General features: G+C 35.6%; 2 protein-coding genes across 2 annotated transcripts; both read left to right on the plus strand.

Moving 5' to 3' along the window:
* The first annotated feature begins 5831 nt into the window (after positions 1 to 5831).
* Positions 5832 to 18617, plus strand: TTN8 (Structural maintenance of chromosomes (SMC) family protein). Its single transcript, XM_083059607.1, has 18 exons — positions 5832 to 6444; positions 7312 to 7548; positions 8252 to 8485; positions 8891 to 9129; positions 9422 to 9688; positions 9787 to 10057; positions 10778 to 10901; positions 11906 to 12016; positions 12379 to 12486; positions 12554 to 12693; positions 13628 to 13717; positions 13793 to 14001; positions 16045 to 16214; positions 16473 to 16582; positions 16674 to 17050; positions 17582 to 17833; positions 18009 to 18236; positions 18323 to 18617. The coding sequence occupies exons 1-18, from the start codon at positions 6007 to 6009 to the stop codon at positions 18369 to 18371; spliced, it is 3654 nt and encodes a 1217-aa protein (XP_082915733.1). The 5' UTR covers positions 5832 to 6006; the 3' UTR covers positions 18372 to 18617.
* Positions 18618 to 19584: 967 nt separating this feature from the next.
* LOC109817082 (patellin-4) lies at positions 19585 to 22089 on the plus strand. Its single transcript, XM_020382275.3, has 4 exons — positions 19585 to 20641; positions 21076 to 21200; positions 21286 to 21427; positions 21543 to 22089. The coding sequence occupies exons 1-4, from the start codon at positions 19769 to 19771 to the stop codon at positions 21804 to 21806; spliced, it is 1404 nt and encodes a 467-aa protein (XP_020237864.1). The 5' UTR covers positions 19585 to 19768; the 3' UTR covers positions 21807 to 22089.
* The last annotated feature ends 544 nt before the right edge of the window (positions 22090 to 22633 follow it).

Genomic DNA, 22633 nt, shown 5'->3' on the forward strand with positions numbered 1-22633 from the left:
ATCTAAAAGAAAATTTGTGATTTGTGGTACTTTGATATAGATGGTGAAAATTAGAAACTGAACACAAGTGCTACTTTCCACAACTTATTCAGCTGAGATTAATGTACAAAATCCATAAGTGCTTACTTAAGAGGATCCATGGTGCTTTCTCCCACATATGCAACAGCAGCAAAGTGCATCACAACATCAAATTTGTTCTCCAAAAATATTTTATTAACCTGTTAACCAGTTTATATGCATCAATAAAAAAATTATAAAAAAAAGCAACATCAAAGTATTTTTTGTAACAAAGAGTGTAAGCATACAGAGTTTGGATCTCCCAAGTCAGCATATATAAATTGAAGCCTTCCAGGTTTTGGAAATAATTCTTGAAGAACTCCGACCTATCAGTCTCTTCACCCCCAATCCATTTCTCACACTTGACCAACCCATCCACTGCATCAAACACATGTCACAACCATCACAACGCAATTTGAGTAAAGGATTTATTAGGAAATTGCTTATTAAAAAGGTGACAGAGTGGAATGTGGAATGAAAAAAACATACGTTTTCTTACTAGTATCTTTAGCAACTCTAGATTTCCAACCATCACAATGCAATGCAGAACCCCAATGCATGCGATAACAAGTGTTGAGCTCAATGACAGGCTTCCCACTCCAATCCCCTTTAAGCATGGGATTGAAATGCAAGACCCTAGGTGGGTCTTCAGCCTCCACGGTCCCCAACCCCTGCAACTCCATCACGAACTGACATGTCCTCCGTTGCGCCCTCAACGGCTTCCCAACCACCATAACGTGGGAGCCCAACGTGAGGCCACAAGGAATGAGCATGACACTCTCGCGGCCCAGAAACTCAGGCCCAAACACGGAGACAGAGCGGGGGCGGCGAGAGGCCAAGATCGGTTCTGGGGCTTCCAAACGAGGCCTGACGATTGTAGGTCCTCCCAAACGGCCTTCCCAGCACGACAGGCAGATTGGTAGAGCTCCGAATCGAATGCGGCGTCGTTTAGCAGCAATCAGTGTCGAACAGAAAAGATGAGAATAGGCGAAGGCCTTGGAGGCGACGAAGAGGTTGTCATCGGTGCGGAGGAAGCGGCGGTGGCGGCGGGGGTTAGCGTCGCTGCTTGAGATGGAGAAGCCCTAATTGTGAGATGAAAAGGTATGCGGGGCACATATCAGAGTCTCAATTTCTACATCGGTCAATAATAAAACCGATGTAGAATTGCTCATATTTACATCGTTCCTTCCCTCAACCGATGTAAATATGTTTACATTTTCTATTTATTTACAAGTTTGCCACCGCGTTTATGATTTACATCGGTTCTAATATAACCGATGTAAATATAGCGATGTAGAACAGTAATTTTCTAGTAGTGAAGACATGTATATGTACATATCATAGATAGATTAACAACAATATCACATTCCACTCATCAAAGGCATAAAAATCACTTTAACATATAACATTAAAATGCACATGTAATGGACACGAATTACATATTATCATGCATGTGGCCCCAATAACACATATCACATGGCGTATTGCCGCTAGCAATATACAAGAGTAGTCTAGGAGTACATGCCGGGTCACACCCTCTACGCACTCTCACTAGAAGGACATACTATCAGGGTCTAGTCGAGATAACTAAGCCGCGCAAGATACATCCCATGCACACAATGGGCGAGACTGAGACTTCCAAACCGAGCTATCCTCAAAGACTAATCCCCAAGCTTTTACACAAGGGGGCTTTCCATGGTAGTGTATTCCATATCGTACCATTAAAAACATTTATGCAAATGATGCATGTCAATCAAGACTCTATGCATTCTCATATCACATTATCATGTTTCATTATCATATAACATTATCATGTCTCATTTTCATATCACATCGTCATGTTTCATTATCATATCATATCATCATGTCTCGTTATCATATAACCCCATATCTCATGTCTCATATTCACTTTTCACATTATCACATCACATTCACATAGTTTTCACTTAGCACTTTAATTCATATCAAAACTTTACTATTTGCGAAATTAAACACATATTCGTACATCTCATCTAACAAGGAATACAACAGAACAATCAGAAAGAAAAATAGAAAACATTCATATTTTGTCTGTTTCTCATAGGGTTCTCTCAGAACTCACAAATCACTCTAATTCATACAATAAACATTTAAAATAATACAATTTACTCATATAATTGTCTCTTAAACAATCTCCTCTTACAATCACTAATGCATTCCCTTAGGGTTTCCCATAAGAACCCATAGAGATCTCAATCATACAGTTATTTACATATAAGAAGAGCAACAGATGAAATAGATATAATTGGGAAAAACCCCTCATATATGAGCATACAACAAACATAGAATTGGGGTCAATCCCACTACCCAACATATATTCCCACACCCAGAGCGAGGTTTCTCACTCCCCCCTTACCTGGATAAGTAGAAGACGAAGCTAGAGCAGAATCTGGTTGATCTCCTTCTCTTGGTTCTCCTTGGTCTTCAGAGAGTGTGTCCAGAAGTAGTGCCAGAGTGATGGAAGAGCATGGACCAATGGTCCAACCACTAGAGCAATGGCCAGGAGATTACTTGAAGACTTGACTGCTTCAGAGCTTAGTGGGCCCAATGGGCTTGGTGGGCCTAGGGTGCTCCTCACTTGGGCTTTACTTATTTGACACCACTTTTTATTGCATATTCATAGAATAGGAATTTACTTTGTTTTTGGTCTTGTATTTTGGACCATAGATTAGGAATTGTAAGCTTTGGGCATATAGGGCCTAGAATTGGGCTTCATGGGCCTTTGGGCTTTTGACACCCAATATTGGGCTCATTTTCATTCTTGTAATTTTTCCTATTCATTGTATTTCATTGACCATTGTATTTAGGTCATTAGTATAGGATTTAGGGAGGAATACTTGTTTAAGAGGATTAGGCAAAACTAGGTTTAATTTAGCTTACATTTTGAGTCACATGGTTGGCGCCACCTTGGCTGAACATGTGTGACTCAAATTTAACCCTAAATGTAAAGTAAATCAAACCTAGATGCACTTAGCCCCTTGGAATCTGGTGATGCACATGTGGGTTAAGATTTGAATTCAAAATTCAAATTTGAATTCAAATCTTGGCGCCACATGTGAAGCCTCCACATTGGCGCCAAGTGTTTCCTAAATCCGGTCTTATAAAAGCTTCCCTCCTAGCATCTTGTATTCACTTTTGATATATTGAATTTCTGAATATTATCTTTAGTCAAATTCTTCAAGAGTCACCGAGAGAGAGAGTGCCTTCAAACCCTAGGAACCTTGTTTAGTTTCCCACCATTGAAGTGAGCAATCTCTTGTTGCTTAAGCTTGGATGCTTCCATCTTTAGTTTAGGCTACCTTAATCCGAAATCTTCCTTCAATTCAAGCTTCATCCATTCGGTCTAAATCTCCAAGGAGTTGATCCTACGCTTGGTGAATGCAAGGAGAAGTTCATCCATCATTTCTCCTAGTCTTCTCCATCACAGAGTCTGCTATTTATAGATGTCAAGAGTGGCTAGAACGACCCATTTCGAATCTGGAATAACCCGTTCTGGACTCATTCATCATGTGCAAAATTCACATATGGAACGACCCGTTCTCAAACCAGAACGGTCCGTTCTAGGGTTAGAATTAACTCATAACGGCCATGTTTGGAACGAGTCATTCTTAAACCAGAACGACCCGTTCCCAACTAGGGTTATATGCCATTTTAGTAGTTTGGAACGGCCCATTCTGGATTACCAAAAATAGGTCTTTTAGTAGTTTGGAACGACCCGTTCCAGTTTGGGAATGACCTGTTCTGGGCTACTAAATCACCCTTATTGGGCTTTGAGCCTTCGTATAATCTGTGAAAATCAAGGTGTTACAGACTCAACAGTTAGTTTGCTTACCCTTAATGCAGTCAACACAAGTCTCAAAATGAATAAAGTCTAAAGTACTAAGTACCTCTCCATTTACTAATTTCTTCACAAAAGTAGTCGAGTTCACTTTTTTGCCCCTCTTTCATGCCAACCTCTCCTCCTCTTAAACACAAGTTGTCAAAAAATAATTAATAGACCATTTATCTTTATGTGTTATAAGAAATCTTAAATGGGGTATATTGATAAGGCAAGGTGCACAAAATATAGTGTATTAGGAAGGACTTCGACATGGTAACCTCCAAGACTTTTAATTGAGCCATTATATCCCTTATGTGCATGATATGATCACACACTCCTTTTTATCTCAGTGAGCTTCATGGATGAAAACATCACAATAAGGGTACTAGCAAGGGACTTGTTAGATGAAGCAAATTGTTCATCAATTGTCTTCGACATTCTCATGCTAGTCAATAGAACATTGGATACCAACAAAATGTTGGTCTTTATGAACATAATAGAGGGACAATTAGACCATTCTCACTTTTCATATAGATCAACAACATTTGGAATGTTGGTTTCAATAATACTTGGTGATTTATCCTTTCAAATAGTATAATCAATGTCCAACTAGTCCAATGAAGAAGAATTATATCCTTCCACACCTTGTAATTATCACCCCTTAATTTAAAAACATCACATTTAATATCAAGAATATTTGAAATTGAGAAATTACAAAATTCAAAAAATACATTATCATGATCATTTACAAATTGAGACTAAAATGAATGACATGTTTTACCAATGCATAACATGTCTTGATTTATGAATAGAGTGGCATAAAACTTGCTTGCAACTCACTTAAACTCATCATATAGCTTTATAAAAAAAACTATTAAATTATTATTATTTTTTAATTCGTATAGGTAAATTTTAAAAAAAACTTATTATTTTATCCTAAGTAATTATACTAGTGTAATCAAATTCATATAGGTAAATTTTATCACGTCATGTATATTAATTACAATTAATATTTTTTATGTGACCTTGAAATAATATATAATTATAATAAGTTAAAGATGTTATGACTACTCTTTAATTTATTAAAATCACATATTAATTGTTAAACATTAAATAATTTTGAATGAAGAGTTAAGTATTTGCATAAACATTCTTAATAATGCAAATAAATTAAATAATAATACACGAGAAATAAATTATTTTTACATCATTCACATCACTCCGTATAATTCATTGTAAACTACATTATTTTTTATATATTTATAATTCTTTTATTATGAATAATGTATAATAACATCAACATAAGTAACTTCAATAAATGAAAATTATAATAATTTTAAGTCGAATAGCTACTCTATCTTTATGTAATTGATTAAAAACAAGAAGAATAAAAAATTTGTAAACAATGAAAACCTTTGTATCATTACCATTTTGTAACCTTTGTATCAATTACCATTTTGTTGTAATCAATTAAAACTGAACGAATGACTTTCCTTTTAAAAGTATTTTGTAATATGTAATCAATTACTAAATTTTTACATATAAAATTAAATAATCAAATCCGGTTAATCAAACCATATTTGTTAAATAAAAAAAAATCGACTATAATATATAAATAAAAAAAAAAATTACAGCTTAACGCAAGACTTGCCTCGTGGTAAATAGCATGTCTAAATTCAGCCTTGTGCCAACATGACAATGTCTGAAAGGACCATATGAGCCAAAAATTGACCTACATAAAGTAATTAAATACTTTAAAATTTATTTAAGTAGGATTTTCTTAATTTTAGAGGCTTGTAAGTAAAAAACATAGATATGGATCATGGATGTGAAACACTGAAACAGTATCCCGCCATGAAGCATAGTAAAAATATTTGGTCATAAGCTTTGAAAGCAAAGAGCGACGATGACGTGAGCAAGCAGAAAAGGCGAAGAGATTCCTCATAGTGCATTTGTTTCACTTATTTTTCCTTCTGCTACGTAACAGTAACACACTCTCTCGTTCCCAATTTCTCACTCCCGCCAAAATTCCCCCTCTTCCTTTCAATTCGCAAACCCTAACCGCACTTTTCAGTTAGGGTTTCGCAGCCATGCCGTCGCTGCTCTCTCCGGGGAAGATCCTCCGTCTGGAAGTGGAGGATTTCAAGTCCTACAAGGGCTTCCAACAAATCGGTCCCTTCTTCGACTTCACCGCCATCATCGGCCCCAACGGCGCCGGCAAGTCGAACCTCATGGACGCCATCAGCTTCGTCCTCGGCGTCCGCACCGGCCAGCTCCGCGGCGCGCAGCTCAAGGACCTCATCTACGCCTTCGACGACCGCGACAAGGAGCAGAAAGGTCGCAGAGCCCTCGTTCGCCTCGTGTACCAACTCGCCAACTCCGAAGAGATCCAATTCTCCCGCATCATCACCAGCGCCGGCGCCAGCGAGTACCGGATCAACGGCGCCGTCGTCAATTGGGACAGCTACAACGCCAAACTCAAGTCCCTCGGGATTCTCGTCAAAGCTCGCAATTTCTTGGTCTTTCAGGTCTGCTTCAATTTTTCTGCTTCGGTTTTGCTTCCTTGTATGTATGCAGTTAATTTTTATTATATAAGATCTCTGTTTGAATTCTCCCACAGCTGAGGTAAGAATAAGGGCGTGTTTGAAGAAAACAACTATGAAACGAGCTTTTCTATGAGCTTAAATTAGCTTATGTATTAACAATTTTATAGAACATCTTTTATTGGCTTCTTTAAAAACTTATTTTTAACTTACGTATAAACTAATTTTAGCTTATGTGTAAGTTTATGGAGAAGCTGTGTAAGTGACTGTCGCAAAGGCGATAGAGCTGGATAGTGAGACGGCTGTGTACTACTACATTACATACATATGAATTCTTAAGAAAAATTACTCAAAATTCACGACATTTATAATTAACAATAAAAAGCCATAGGTATGTTAAATATTCAACTAACTATTAACAGAAGTCAAATACAAGTTTCTTAAATAGGAATCATCAATCATTATTTAAGTTTTATTTTATTTTTATCATTTCCTCTGCGATTTCGGCTCTGAAGTTCATTATTTGGAAACTAGAATCCCAAAATAGTTTTCCTGAAAAGCCCTAATGTCTCTCTATTCAGAGGACTTTTTTGGAATCAGCAGATAGCGCTGCTATTCAACCCACCATTTGGTCTGCTACAGCTGGTACACTAAAACGCTTTGCTATGGTGGCCCTTGTAGCGACCACTGGCTGCTACTGCAGCAGCTATTCAGCTCACCATTTGGTCTGCTACAGCTGGTACACTAAAACGCTTTGCTATGGTGGCCCTTGTAGCGACCAGTGGCCGCTCCGCTATCCAAACAGGGCCTATATCTGTTACAGTTCTCAATTGACAATTCTAAGTTGTGCAGGGTGACGTGGAGTCCATTGCATCAAAGAATCCCAAAGAGCTCACTGCTCTGGTTGAGCAGATATCTGGCTCAGACGAGCTCAAGAGAGATTATGAGAAGTTTGAGGAGGAAAAAGGTGCTGCTGAGGAAAAATCGGCACTTGTTTATCAGAAGAAAAAGACGGTGGTTTTGGAAAGAAAACAGAAAAAAGAACAGAAGGAAGAAGCAGAGAAGCATATCCGCCTGCAAGAGCAACTGGTAACAGAATCTGTTTCAATTTGAGCATGATACATGTGTAGGTTGCCTGCGGTTTCAATTGGTCTGTTTTTGTTTGATGTAATTCTGCATGCTTGGTGTATGCCCTGATATTCCTTTTTATTGTACTTCTATTAACTATATCAAGTAAAATGAAAGAGTTTCACCTTTAGTTTTCCTACTGCTTGCATCAATGCTTCTACGGCTTCACTTCTTTCTTGAGTTCTCACCTCCATTGCTCCATTTGACCTGGTTGGGTACTTGATAGAGATAGTTAGTTGAAAGGGGAACTTTCTCTTGAAGATCCGAATGCCAAGGACAACAAATTGTAGGTGCCACTTTGAGTAGCATCTACGTGTCCTCTGTTTCTGTTCCCCTTCTTTGGAATTGCTTAAGCTGATCATGAGTGTATAGTTTATACTTTTTTTGATACATAAGCTCTCTACCAGAGTTTTCTAAATCCCTACAGTGGTTGGAATTGGTGGCTAACTATACCACTGCAGTATGTTTGATAAAGTATATATAGATATTATTTACTTCCTACTGAAGAGAAGATATAATTATATTCCTGGGAAGAATTTTTAATTCATATTTCAACTAGTAGTTATGTGTGCAACTATCATCATTTCATGCATTTTCTCTCTTGATCTTGATCGGATTGTTTATGGCAGGTGAATTCCTCAAATATGTGTTTTTTCTCTTGCAGAAATCCGTGAAGAAAGAACATTTCTTGTGGCAGTTGTTTAATATAGAAAATGATTATGTTAAAGCATCCGATGATCTTGAAGATGAGAAAAAAAGTCGTGAAGGTGTTGTTAAAGAACTAGAGTATTTTGAAAGTGAAGCTGGTAAAAAGAAAAAAGAGCAGGCCAAATATCTGAAAGAGATTGCACTACGTGAGAAGAAAATTACTGAGAAAAGCAACAGGCTTGACAAGAGAGTGAGTATATTTTTTCTACATCTAGGGTGGGGTGAGCTGGGGGGACTATAAGTTAAGATCATTGTTATCACTTTATTACCAACTCCAGCCATTGAACTTTTTTGCATAGGTTGATTCTATGACCTACTCTTTTAACTTTGTTGCTTTTACTCATATTTAATGTAAAGAAAACTGGGTTGAAAATTTTAATTTTGAAGTTTGGAAAATGGTTGTTTAATCTGGGAATAGCATGAGTGGTAAAGAAGATGGCAATTCCTTAGACAAAAAAAATAGATAAAGAGCTGTGAGTACCTGAAATCATCCTGCTAAGTTCTTAGTTGTTCTTATTGTTGATTGTATTTATTATGTTCTTAATGCACTGAGTAGTTATGGAATTGTTTCTCTGGTTTTCTGCTCTTCTTGCAGCAACCTGAGCTTCTGAAGTTAAAGGAGGAAATGAATCGTATCAATTCAAAAATTAAAAAAGGGAAGAAAGAGCTTGATAAAAAAGAGGAAGAACGGAGGAAGCATGCCACTGTTATAACAGACTTGCAGAATGGCATCCAGGATCTTACAGGAAAAATGGCAGACCTACAGGAAAAGGGTCGTGATGTTGGTGATCAACTTCAATTGGATGACGATGACTTGGAAAAATATTTTCGAATGTAAGTGTTAATTTGCTGTAGTTGTTTGCCTACTGCTGCCTCTCTCTCTCTCTATATGTCTATATATATATTTATCTCTGTGTATTATTTTTCCTTTTTCAGTTTTTTTAAGAAAACAAAGTACTTGCTTTGTTATCATTTCATCAATTCTGTCTTCTGCTAGCCCATTTGTTCTCACTGAGGAATTAAAAATGTAGTCATCAGTACTTAGTAGTTGTGATGCATGTTCACTTTTCAATTGTTATTAAATTTTTATGTTTTGGAACTTGTTATAATAATGTCTCAATTACAGCAAAGAGGAAGCTGGGATGAAAACAGCAAAGCTTAAAGAGGAAAAAGAGCTTCTTGATAGGCAACAACATGCGAATAGTGAAGCTCAAAAAAATTTGGAAGAAAATCTTCAACAGTTAAGAAACAGGGAGTCTGAACTGAATTCACAGGAAGAACAGATGAGGACAAGGCTTAAAAAAATTCTTGGTAATTCTACAAAATATAAAGATGAGCGTGAAAACTTGGAAAAAGAACTACGTGTGATGCAGGACAAACATCGTGATTCCAAGTAAATTAACTTGTTATTCAACATTTTTTTTGAAAATTGTTAAAGCTTCATGCCACATTGAAATATTTTTGAAATGATGTGCTACTATTGATCTGCAGGAAAAAATATGAAAATTTGAAGTTAAAAATTGGTGAAATAGAAAATCAACTACGTGAATTAAAGGCTGATAGATATGAAAATGAGAGAGATGCTAAATTGTCTCAGGCTGTTGAGACTCTGAAACGCCTGTTTCAAGGAGTTCATGGTCGCATGACTGATCTTTGTAGGCCAACACAGAAGAAGTATAATCTAGCTGTTACTGTTGCTATGGGTAAATTTATGGATGCAGTCGTCGTTAAAGATGAAAAGACTGGGAAGGAATGCATCAAGGTCCTAATCAGTTTTCCTAATATTATTTTTTGCCATTTAGCTTTTTGGTTTGTATTTTATGATTACAAAGTCATGTTTTAGAACTCTCAGATTCTATTTACTCTTTGTGGGTTTTTGTTGCTTTTGATTTAAATGCCCTTTTGATCTCTAGTCTTGGTGATTGCACAAGGTGAATAAGCAAAAAGAAAAAAAAGAAAAGAAAAGAATGTAAAAAACATTAATTGGTATGGTGATGTATATGCATAGGAACACAGCTTGAGCTCTGAAAAAAAATAAATATTACATTTATCATGGACTTCTGAAATAGCACAGAAAGTCATGTGCTACATATTCCTTGTTAATAGATGCCCAACCATTAAGCTTGTTTAGTGCCTTCAAGCTACTGGACCTTCATTTAGTTGCTTTTTCATACTTGATGACTACAGTAACCTTTCATTCTGGTGAAATTTATGTTATGTTTGACACATCTCTTTGGTTGTGTTGATCAGATTGTTATAATTGCTGGAGTCCAGAATAACTTTTTGTTTAAAATTGCCAGAAGAACTATTGCTTCCTATTTATTTTTGTTTCATTGACTATTGTTATTTTTGCTGAAACTAGATTTTTGTTGTTAAAATTGCAATATCGCCTGTTGAACATTGAAGCTCTGTGATTGGTTTCATTGAGTTGATTTTGTTGTATGTATTTATATTGATTGGAATATTGATTTCTTTGCTTCAGTATTTAAAAGATCAGAGGCTTCCTCCCCAGACATTTATTCCTCTGGAGTCAATCCGGGTGAAACCAATAATGGAAAGATTGCGCACATTAGGGGGTACTGCGAAACTGGTTTTTGATGTGATTCAATATCCTTTTTATCTAGTGGCTGCTTTGAAGAATCTGATTCTGATCATTTTTGCAATAGTTTCAATTTTTTGTTATTTGAATTTGTTTTAATGAAACTGGATTTTTCCTTGAAATTTACTTTCTGTTGTTAGCTTGTCCACCATGACTTTATTTTTTTTCATTAATTTATAAAATTAGCAATATTTGCTGTTAATCACATAACATTTCTCGAAAATTTTTGAATTTGGGAAGGCACAAAAAGGTAACGGGTTGATCTCCCATCATGACTTTATGTTTCTGAATCTGGGAAGACACAATAAGGGGATGGGTTGACCACCCATCACCTTTTTATGAAGTGAAATTTTTTGTCCTCTCATTTGGTAGTAATAGCATATTACAAGAGCAAAGGGTTTGAATTTTGTGTTCAAAAAGGAATGTGTATTCTTCAAAAAACAAATCATGCACATGGCTGTTTCTATGAGTGGGTGTAGCCTTGTCTGTCATTGTGATGCGATGTGTAGAGCTGCTGTGATTTTTACATTAATTATTAAAGTTTGTTGGTTGCAATTATTTTGGTAGGTTGTCAGTTTGTTATTATTAGTTTATTTCATTGTCCTCACCCATCCTTTTGCATATTGTTTTATTCTTTTGCTTCTGTTGTTGGTGCTATTTCCTGTTGCTCACTAAAATCAAATCCACTCCCTAATTGGAATTGGATATATAGTTTTTTTTTTTTTTTTTTTTTTTTTCCCGGATGTGCAGATTTTGTTCAGTAGTTCCCCTGATCAAAATGCTGTTTTGTACGTATTGTCATTCTTAATAATTTATATAAGGTCAGATGCATTCTTGGATTTTAATTAGGTGGTCTGTTAAGCTTTGAGCGTAAATCATTCTTGTATTTTCTCTTCTTTCCCTCTTCATGAATACTCCATGAAGTTTTATGTGCATGTTTTTTGTTAAACACTTATTATACACTTGCAATGAACTTAAAAGTGCTTTAGGCTTTTCAACTTAACTAGTGCAAGTTTGATCCCTCCTTGGAGAAGGCAATTCTCTTTGCTGTCGGGAATACTCTTGTTTGTGATGATCTCGAGGAGGCCAAAATTTTAAGCTGGAGCGGTGAGAGGTTTAAAGGTAACAATATCTTTTCCTTCTATTCTCCACCTGTTCTGTATCTTCTTACTGATATGTCATTAGAACTTAAAGACAGCACTTGGATGTTCCTTGTTGATCCCCATTATTCTGCTCTCTGGCTTCTTGTTATCCTTACTTTTTTAGCACTTGGTTTATAACTTTTACTTGACTCTGATTTTTTCATTTTGTTTCTTTGTTGTTTACTTAATTTTGTTTCTTATCTAACAAACCTTTTGGTTTCTGGAGAATCCTATTGTGTACTTATTATGCTTGTGATGCATTCCTGTTGCCTTTAATACAATCACGCTTGTCAGAATTCAAATTAGTGAACATTGTTCCATGTATTTTTTTTTTTTGCTTAGTTGTAACCGTTGATGGTATTCTGCTGACAAAATCTGGCACAATGACTGGAGGCACTAGTGGTGGAATGGAAGCTAGGTCAAAGCAGTGGGATGACAAGAAAATTGAAGGTTTTTATCAATTCTTTAGAAATTAATTCAAACCCTTTGCTCTTGTAATAACCATGTTGTTTTTCAGGACTTAATAAAAAGAAAGAGCAGTATGAATCAGAGTTGGAAGAGTTGGGATCGATAAGAGATATGCACCTTAAAGAGTCTGAAGCATCGGGAAAAATTAGTGGGCTTGGGAAGAAAATTCAATATGCTGAGATTGAAAAGGTATAATCAAGCATGGAAGCTGCTAGTCTTTGAAGTTTTTATTGTTTTGATGCAATCAAGCTTGCAATTTTTATTTCATTTAATTGTGGTTTCATTCCTCTTTTTCTTTGCCTTGAAAAGTTTGATGTGCTTGCTATGTGTGCATTCACGCTCAGTTTGGGATGTAGTTTGTGACACAGTTTGACAGTTAAGACCTTCAGTTTTCATCTCATCAGACCCATGTAGGCCTTGCATGAGATAATTGCCTTGTGGAATATTCAATTTACAATTAGGGTACAATAACGAATGATTAAATAAAGCAAGTTTTATATGATTTTTGGCTTGTATTTTTTATTTGACTAGGATGCACAAACTTCACCTGTTTTTAGCACAAGTTTTTGGATTTAAAGTTCAATAATTAGAGGTAATAAAAATATCAGCATTAATTATTAGGAAGTAACTAGGGAATAGGGCTGCAGTTTGTAGGCATGGGAAAGCTTACTGTGGCCATATTCTTTGTCTACGCAATAATAGTTAAAATTGCATTTTTTATTTTGACTTGAATATGTCCTTAATCCCTCAAATATGAATTAAGTTAGTTTTTGGCCCCTCAAATATGAAATTGATTTTATTAGTCCTTGTAACTTGAAAGAAGTTATATGCTTATTTACGAAGGGATGGGGTGCTTAGAAGTAATATTCTTATACACCAAGAGATGGGGTGCTAAATAATTCCTGCTGATTTATCGATGAGGCTAATCAATGTATGGCTTGATTGTTAATATTATATTCAGTTTAATACTTGAAAATGAAGCTTTTGTGTATCTTTAGATAGATAAATACTAGTTTTGGCTTCGCATGTTTAAGAACCTTTTCTACATTGATGACTTTTATCATTAATGTCTTCCGTATGGAATATTTGAAGTATTTTATTTTTATGCTTTTAACTTTGCCAGCGAAGTATTGAAGATAAACTTTCAAATTTGAGCCAAGAAAAAGACACCATCAAAGAAAGAATTGAACATATCATTCCAGAAGTGCAGAAGGTGACATTTACATTTCCTTAGTCTAGTCATAGCATTATTCTTGTAGCTCTAACTGGTTGTGTTTATTCTCGGCAGTTAAATGATGATGTTAACAAGAAGAATGCAGACATACGAAAGCTCGAGAAGAGGATAAATGAAATTACTGATAGGATATACAGAGACTTCAGCAAGTCAGTTGGGGTAGCAAACATCCGTGAATATGAAGAAAATCGACTCAAAGCTGCTCAAAATGTAGCAGAGGAGAGGCTGAAGCTCAGTAGCCAACTTTCAAAATTAAAATATCAGTACATTCCTTCTTCTCTTTTGCTTAAAATTTACCTCTTGTTATCTGTTAATTTGCCCTATTTTAGAATTTGGTTTAAGACTTAACTCAATTCTACAAAATCGGCATTAAGATGAAAATTGGCCAAGCTTTATAAACTCTATTTTTGCTACATCTCTAGTGGCTGTTAGACTAAACCACCATTATTGAGGTTGCTATTAAGGTAGCCCCCAAAGAGCTGCAACTAAGGTAGGCCCACGATTAAGGTGGCCTTCCAACAACCTACATAGTTTTACATGCATGAACGCAATTATGGGCTCGCAAGCAACTAATATGTATGAACTTTGCTAAAAGTGGGTTCAATAGCATCAACTAGTACATATTCAAACTGCTATCAAATTGGAGGGAAAAAATTGCTGGAAATATGAAGTGGAAAGAAGAAACCTACAATTATTGAAGTTCAACCATTGTTAAGCTATTTTTTTTAACACTAATTAGTAATTACTATATTATTTGGGGGATAGAAACACTATTTGTATATTATATATAATTGTTCCACTGTTTAACTGGGTGGGTTGTCAGAAAATGTCTATCTTGTACCTATTTCTTTGTTAGGTTCTATTTCTAATCAGTGATTTTAGATTAATAACATGTGGGTTGGTCCTTGGCTAAATCATAGATTCTGTACTGTAGAAGCCACCAGTCAATTATGATGTACTGCAACCATAGTAGTCAATAGCGGTTGTCGCGGCCGCAATCGCGGAGCGGCTCCGTGCCGCTACAAAAAGTTTGTTGCGGAGCGCTTTGAAGGAGTGGTCGGAGCGGCCGCGAAAGTGGCGGAGCGTGTGATCGCGGGTGGGCGATGGATCTTCTCTTCGTTTTTTGGCGGATCTCCGCCGATCTGTCTTCTTCTCTGACGAATCTCCGTCGATTTGTCTTCTCTGGCGGATCTCTGTTGATCTGTCTTCTCTGACAGCGGCTGTCTTCTCTGATGGTGACTCTGTCTTCTCCAGCATCTACAGACTTGTCTTCTTCTAAGAGGGAAGGCAGCGGAGACAGCTTGAGTCTCACGATTAGAAGGGTGGAAAAATAATTAGGGTTGGAAAAGTTGGGCCAAATGGGCCAAGTTTTATTTTATCTTTTGATTTGATTAAGGGCCTTTTACTTCACTATTTTTTTTAGAAAGTAACTTTTCTTTATTATTAATTATTATTATAATTCAGATAATATTTTAAGTAATAAAAAATTTAATATAAGACCTTAAATATTTTGTTTTCTTAATTTTTTTTATTTTGTTTAACTATTATAAAATTTTATTATTAAAAATATTTAATGTATAAATTAAGTTATGTTTCTATTTTTATATGTATATTATTAATTATTTGTATTATAAATTATTATATATATATATATATAAATTAAAAAAAAATAGAATAACAGTATCCCGCTATTTATTATTTGAGGGAGGGGAAGACTTGAATCTTGATGAGGAAGAAGATTAAACTATAATGTTTACTTTTTTACTTACTTAGAGCTTTGGCATTTTGTTTTGAAGACATTTTATATTATGTATTGTTTGAGTACTATGAACTTTTAATTATTAAAAATGTTTAATGCATGAATTTAGAGTTATTTTTTGTTTTTTTAGCTTTTATATATATATATAATTATTTAATATATATAAGTTAATATTAAAATAGTGGTTATCCTGTTCCGCGTCCTCCCACTATCCCATTTTTAGGATCGACGGCTCCGCTCCGCCATCTGAGATTGACTACTATTACAACAAAATTAGTAAGACAGCTGAAACTTTTTGTTATGTAGTATCGAGTATGGTCCTTGTTGCATATGGAGTGTTGTCCTTTACCAAAAGTTTCTTGTACTGCATCTCCTTTTATGTTCAGAAAATTTTCAATTACCTAAGAGAATTGATAAAGGGGAAAATCAATGTAAAAGAAAAGAAGATATTTGGAGCTTAAGTTTCACTTTTATTTGCCTTCCAGTTAGTTACACTTGAATTGATTTATGCATTCATTTGCTTATATATTTTGAAATTATTCTGCAGATTGGAGTATGAGCAAAATCGGGACATGAGTACACGAATTCAAGAATTGGAATCTTCTCTACGTGCTTTAGAGAATGATTTAAAACGGGTACAGGACAGAGAGGCTGAAGCAAAGTCGGAAGCTGAGAAAGCTACTGAAGAGATTAATCAGTTTAAGGAAGACATAAAAGGTATATTTGGTGCAACCTGAGTTTGCTGTGTGATATTAGTAGAAACCAACGTGACATAGCTGTGTTTCTTTGGATTTGCTCTTTTATTCCCACTTTCTTCTTTTGGATAGATGGTGTTGTTTGGGTGATTTGGTAATCTTGGTAGTTTGTTTAGTATTTGAAATTGATTGGATTACATACCCACCATTACTTCAATTTGTTGTTTATTTTTTCTGCCTTGTTAATCTAATTCTTTCTGTTCTTTTATTATTCCTGTAGAGTGGAAATCAAAGTCAGAAGATTGTGAAAAGGAAATCCAGGAGTGGAAGAAGAAAGCTTCTGCAGCCACGACAAACATATCCAAACTTAATCGTCTGATAAATTCTAAGGTTAGTTGGACTGTAGTTCTTGTTTCTCGTGTAACTTTTACACACATAATGTAGCCTATGTAGATAGCCAACATATTTAGTGTCTTTACAGGAGGCACAACTTCAGCAGTTGACTGTGCAAAAGCAGGAAATATTAGAAAAGTGTGAACTAGAACAGATTAGCCTTCCGATCATACCAGATCCTATGGATACTGATAGCTCAGTACCAGGACCAGTTATTGAGTTTGAGGAATTAAGTAGGGCACTGAAAGATAGGAGACACTCTGACAGGGATAAAATTGAGATAGAGTTTAAGCAAAAAATGGATGCCTTAGTCTCCGAGATTGATAGAACAGCACCAAATTTGAAGGCATTGGACCAATACGAGGCCCTACGAGAAAAAGAAAAGGCTGTAACTGAAGAGTTTGAGGTTGTCAGGAAAGTGGAGAGGGAAATAACACAGAGATTCAATGAGGTTAAGCAGACAAGGTATGAGTTATTTTTGTTCCATTTGATATTACTAGTATTATGATAACATTTAATAGCGGATACTTTATTGTATGCATGGCTTAGGTACATTGAGGAATCTTAAAATTACATCAGAAAACATGAAAAGAAAAAATGAAATGAGTAGTTGTTTTAGAAGTGAGGAGTGATTTTAGCAGGTTTATGCTATGAACCCATTTGATTTTGATGATGGAATTACTGACATCAAGAGGAGTATAAGAGCAAATCTGTGTTTCGATGACATGGTAATTTTACCTGCCCACCTCTCTTGAGAGACATGAATTTGAAACACTGTTTTGCACATACAATGAGAATGTGAACCATGTATCTGAAGTTCCAGAATGTATTTTCTATTTTTTAGAGTATGGAAACAGTACCATCTGTATATGCTGTTTTGTTTTAAGTTTGCTTTGTGTCAGAGTAGTCAAATTTGGTGGTTTGGCTTAGCATAGCCATTGGGAGTGCTGCAATTGTTATCCTTAATTATGAAGCCAATGTTTGTGTTGGATGCAGGTACAACCTGTTCATGGATGCTTTCAACCACATATCTGGTAATATAGATAAAATTTACAAACAACTTACAAAGAGCAGCACACATCCACTGGGGGGAACAGCATACCTAAACTTGGAAAATGACGATGATCCATTTCTACATGGCATCAAGTACACTGCTATGCCCCCAACAAAACGTTTCCGTGATATGGAGCAGCTATCTGGTGGGGAAAAGACAGTTGCTGCACTTGCATTGCTATTCTCCATCCACAGGTAGAGTTGTTTGTACAACTTGGATTTGAATAAGAATGTTTTTTAACTAGGAATTTGAGTTTTAATAAAAGTGCATCTAAGCAATATATTGACACATCTCGCATAAAAGTACTTTTTTGCTTAGATTTTGAACTTCATGTGTCCATTAACATGGTTCCCTACCTGCTTGTTTCAGTTATAAGCCTTCACCATTTTTTATATTGGACGAAGTTGATGCTGCGTTGGACAACTTGAATGTCGCCAAGGTTGCTGGCTTTATTCGTTCAAAATCTTGTGAAGGAGCGAGGGTTATTCAGGATTCCGAAGGAGGGAATGGTTTTCAGAGTATTGTGATATCACTGAAAGACACCTTTTATGACAAAGCCGAAGCGTTAGTTGGGGTTTACAGAGACTCTGAAAGAGGGTAAATTTCTTCACCTTATTAGTTGATTTAAATAGTCATTTGGCACAAATCCAGAATCTTATTGTCCATGAATTTTCCTTTTGCAGCTCTTCGAGAACACTTACATTTAATCTGACTAATTATCGGGAATCCTAAAATTCATCTATAGGTAACACTTGACGAGCCGCCTGCTATGTATAGAGCTCCGTTGCATTTTTATTTCTGGTTTATATATGTTTCTTCTTGTCAATTTCTTGTGTTTTAAGTTACCAATTGACTGTGTTCTTTTCTAAAATTATTGTAAATAGGACTTCCTGACACCAAAATGCCATGTAGAATACAGTAGCTAGATGTCTAAATGTTCGTTCTTGATTTGTATTTTATTCATTCCACTTTCTTCTCTGCCTTGGCTTTTACTTGTTTATAATGTATACAATCCCGTAAAACACCAATGGGCATAAGGAAAACATGTTTACGAACTAATTGAAAGAAAAAGGCAAAGTCTGTGAAGTAATTTGCGATTGTTGAGAAGTCGACCTAAAGTCGGACTCGCTAATAGATTAACGTTTATCATGTGCACGAAGTCGTTGCTCAGTGTTTTATTTTTTAAAATAAGATTAGCTGATTCTAGAACAAATAAGTTATTGTGTTGCCTTTGTCATTTATTTTAGTTGAAGAGAACTAAAATTTAAAAATTTCTATCATCCGATTTATAGTGTTATCACGCAACAAAATTATGATTAATGTTTTTTTTTTTAAATATTCATTTCAATTTCTATTCCTTTTTATTTTATTATTATTTTCTAATTTGGCTTGGGTAAGTAACTGCCATTTTAAGTGGGTGACAACTAATCTACACTTATTACAATTGGGATATAAAGTGTGTAATATTTTTGGTTTTCACTGGATTGCTATATTTATCAAATGTTAAGAAAGAAAAAGAAATATTTTTTCAAAGTTCTCTACAAGATTAAATGGGCTTTTAATCTTGATATTATATAATTTTGTATATTGAACAGTAATTTAAGATAGATCTTCAAAGCCCAGCCACAATGATGGATATTAATGTATAAATGATGGATATTAATGTATGAGATCGTGTAGCACTCACCAATTGGTCCAATGTATTAGTATTATTGAAAGAAAAAATAATAAATTTTACCGTGTCTGCATATTTTAAAAAGTATTGGTATTTATTTATTTATTTTTGAATAGATCAATAAATATATACATGGTAACATGAAATTGATAATATGACTTATTTATTGTTTAGGATTTTATTTATTTTTAATTGCTGAAAATGACCCTATTGTTATATCATCCAAAAACATTATTTGCCAATAATGAAAACATAGATTATCTATATTTGGCGCCACTTAACTCAACCAACGGTTGAAAAATGAGAATTGCCAATTGAGGGTAGTTACCCATCATCACTCAACATTATCGAGTTGGCATTGGCACAAACGAGGCCTTCATCTTCATGCATGTAAGGCCACCTTTCCTCTCCACCCCCTCCACCAAATCCTCTAATCAAGGAGGAGGTTCGGTGCATGCATCACGCCATGGCAGCCACCACCGACGAATGCAACGACGAAAACGCCAACGTCGTTCTTGGGGTGCCCCTTTTCTTCAATTTCTTTGACAACAACAACGACAAGCTCAAGGAGGAGAGACCCCAAGAAGATCATGATTGTGATCTCGATGATGATCCTGAGGTCGCATCTTTGGTGGCAGATAACAACAATAACGGGACCCCAAGTCCCGCTGAGATCAAACTCAAGATAAAGAAATCGTTGCTGGAGTTCCGTTGCAAGGTTGAGAACGCCATTCTTGGAAACTTTTTGTTAGGGCAACCGGATAAGAAAGCTGCACCAGAAGATGTAGCTATGGCGAGGGAACGGCTTAGAGAGATTTCTCTCTGGGGTGTTCCTTTGATGCCAAGCAAGGCTCACGAGGGCACTGATGTTGTTTTGAGGAAGTTCCTGAAGGCCAAGGATTACAAAGTCAATGAGGCCTTCGACATGCTTCAGAAGACTCTCATATGGCGACGTGAGAACGACATTGACCGCATAATTGATGATCAGGATTTGGCTGCTGAGTTTGGGAATGCAGGGTACTTGTGCAGTAGGGATAGGGAGGGTCGTCCTGTGTGTTACCATGTTTGTGGGGTTTTCAAGGACAGGCTCTTCTACAAGAAGACGTTTGGGACACATCTCAAAGGTGACAAGTTTTTGAGGTGGCGGATTCAGCTCATGGAAAAGGCTATTCAGAAGCTCAACTTTAGACAAGGAGGAGTGGACTCGATTCTTCAGGTTTTTGATTTGAAGAGCACACCAATCCATGGAACCAAGGAGATCAACTCACTCAGCAAAAGAACTCTATTTCTGTTTCAGAACTACTACCCTGAGCTCGTTCACAAAAATGTTAGTATATATAATAATACTTATTCATGGAAACCTAACAAGTAACACCTAGGGTGAGAAAGAGAGAAAATGTAGATATGATAGGTAATAGAATAGGAAAAAGATTCTTAGACACTCCTTGATTTAGTGTAGACACATGGGAGAGCTATGAAGAGATCAAGAGAAATTAGTAATTAATACGATTGGTGATGCGATATGAAAAGAAGAGAGATAAAAAAAATATTAGGTGTTGCACGAGCATTTAAAAATGTGGAGATATCTAAAAGATATAAAACTTGATCAGAATATCATAAGAAAAAAGATAAAGAGAAATAATAGGTGTTCACGAAGTAAATATAAAAGTGATCAGAAATTAGTGGCTATTAGGACTTTGATCTAAATTGAAATAGCATAATTCTGGTTGATTTTGTTTTCCTCCGTTTTCTGATTTGCAGATTATTGTGTATGCTCCATTTTGGTTCTACACGTCTCAAGTCCTATTCTCAAGGTTCATGAACCAGAGAAATAAAAAGAAGTTCATCTTAGCTAGGCCACATAAGGTCACGCAGACACTTCTCAAGTGAGTGTGCTTAACATGAACACTAGTGTCATATTCTCTGAATTTTTATTTGATTCAACTTCGGTTAACATTGTGCCTTTTCAAGGTCTATAGCCGCGGAACATCTTCCATGTGAATACGGTGGTCTAAGGAGGAACAATGATGATGATTTCTCGCCTTCTGTTAAGGCTCAAGAGCTTAAAATCAAAGGAAGTACGGTTTCTAGAGTTGAATTTCCGGTCAAAGAGGTACACAACATGAATTTATTTTGGTTTCAAATTGAATGCACATGCACCTAAAGTCTTATATTATTTAGCATGTTGGACTTTGCTTTGTTGTAATTTGATTTTGGGATGTGTCTAGCTTGGAGTAACACTAACGTGGGATGCAACTGTGGTGGGATGGGATGTGACCTACAAGGAAGAGTTCATTCCAGATGATGAAGGCTCATACAGTGTATTACTGCAAAACCAAAATGTAGAGGGTAGCAGCACTAGAAACTCCTTTTACATCAGTGAACCTGGGAAGATAGTGATAACAGTTGAAAATGGAACCTACAAGAAGAAGAAAATGTACTATAGATCTAAGGCTAGAACCACCGTTCCCATGTACATCTTGTTATCGTAGAAATGGCTTCCCAGCTTCAAGTTGATTTGAAGATATTCTTTGTATATTCACACTCAGTTACCAACATGAAATTGCTGGCAGCAATATAGACCCGTTTTGCTCGCTGCTAAAGATTCAATGGTTTTAGTTCACGCCTTCAAGAATTGATTGTTTACATAACCATATGTTTCTAATGGTTTTAACACTTGGACATGAAAGCAATGAATTGATGGAACAGAAATTTTTTATGTTACAACTAAATATTTTTGCCAAGTTCAATCATAGTGAGTTTCATTTATTTGAAGTCCTGCGTTATCTTGAGTTTAATTAATTCTTTATATTACAGATATATATTTTTGCCAAGTTCAATCATACTGAGTTTCATTTATTTGAAGTCCTGCGTTATCTTGAGTTTAATTTCTATCTACTATAATTGTAAAAATGATTACATAATCAATCAATTAAATATAATGATAAATATGATTTTTAGAGTAATTATCTTACAAACCAATATTCAATAAGGTTATTGTACACAACAATTGTGATAGCTCGTTTACCTTGAGATAGATAAGAACAGTCAAAATGCAGACAAATGGTTGCATTAAGTTTTCTGAATAAAAACAAATGATTAATAATCTTGTTTAATTCTGGTTGCTGGATTAAGAAATTTTTAGCGAAAGCAATTTGAATCTGCATGATAAAAAAATTATATAAATGTTGAAGATAAATTGAAATTAATCATTTCATTGCAGAACTTGGCAATAAACTCGACCAAAATTTGCTGGAACCAATTTCCTAAAGAAAACAAACAACACCTTGAGCTTAAACCAGTTTAAAACTACTTTCCT

This window comes from Cajanus cajan, chromosome 7 (assembly GCF_000230855.2).
Source record: "Cajanus cajan strain Asha chromosome 7, NIPB_CcT2T_4, whole genome shotgun sequence".
NCBI lineage: Eukaryota > Viridiplantae > Streptophyta > Magnoliopsida > Fabales > Fabaceae > Cajanus > Cajanus cajan.

Coding starts and splice junctions, on each gene's coding strand:
- TTN8 (XM_083059607.1), top strand. CDS start 6,007: ATGCCGTCGCTGCTCTCTCCGGGGAAGATCCTCCGTCTGGAAGTGGAG. Junction 10,058..10,777: donor CTGGGAAGGAATGCATCAAG/GTCCTAATCAGT, acceptor TCTTTGCTTCAG/TATTTAAAAGATCAGAGGCT. Junction 16,215..16,472: donor GTTTAAGGAAGACATAAAAG/GTATATTTGGTG, acceptor TTATTCCTGTAG/AGTGGAAATCAAAGTCAGAA.
- LOC109817082 (XM_020382275.3), top strand. CDS start 19,769: ATGCATCACGCCATGGCAGCCACCACCGACGAATGCAACGACGAAAAC. Junction 21,201..21,285: donor GTCACGCAGACACTTCTCAA/GTGAGTGTGCTT, acceptor TGCCTTTTCAAG/GTCTATAGCCGCGGAACATC. Junction 21,428..21,542: donor TTGAATTTCCGGTCAAAGAG/GTACACAACATG, acceptor GGATGTGTCTAG/CTTGGAGTAACACTAACGTG.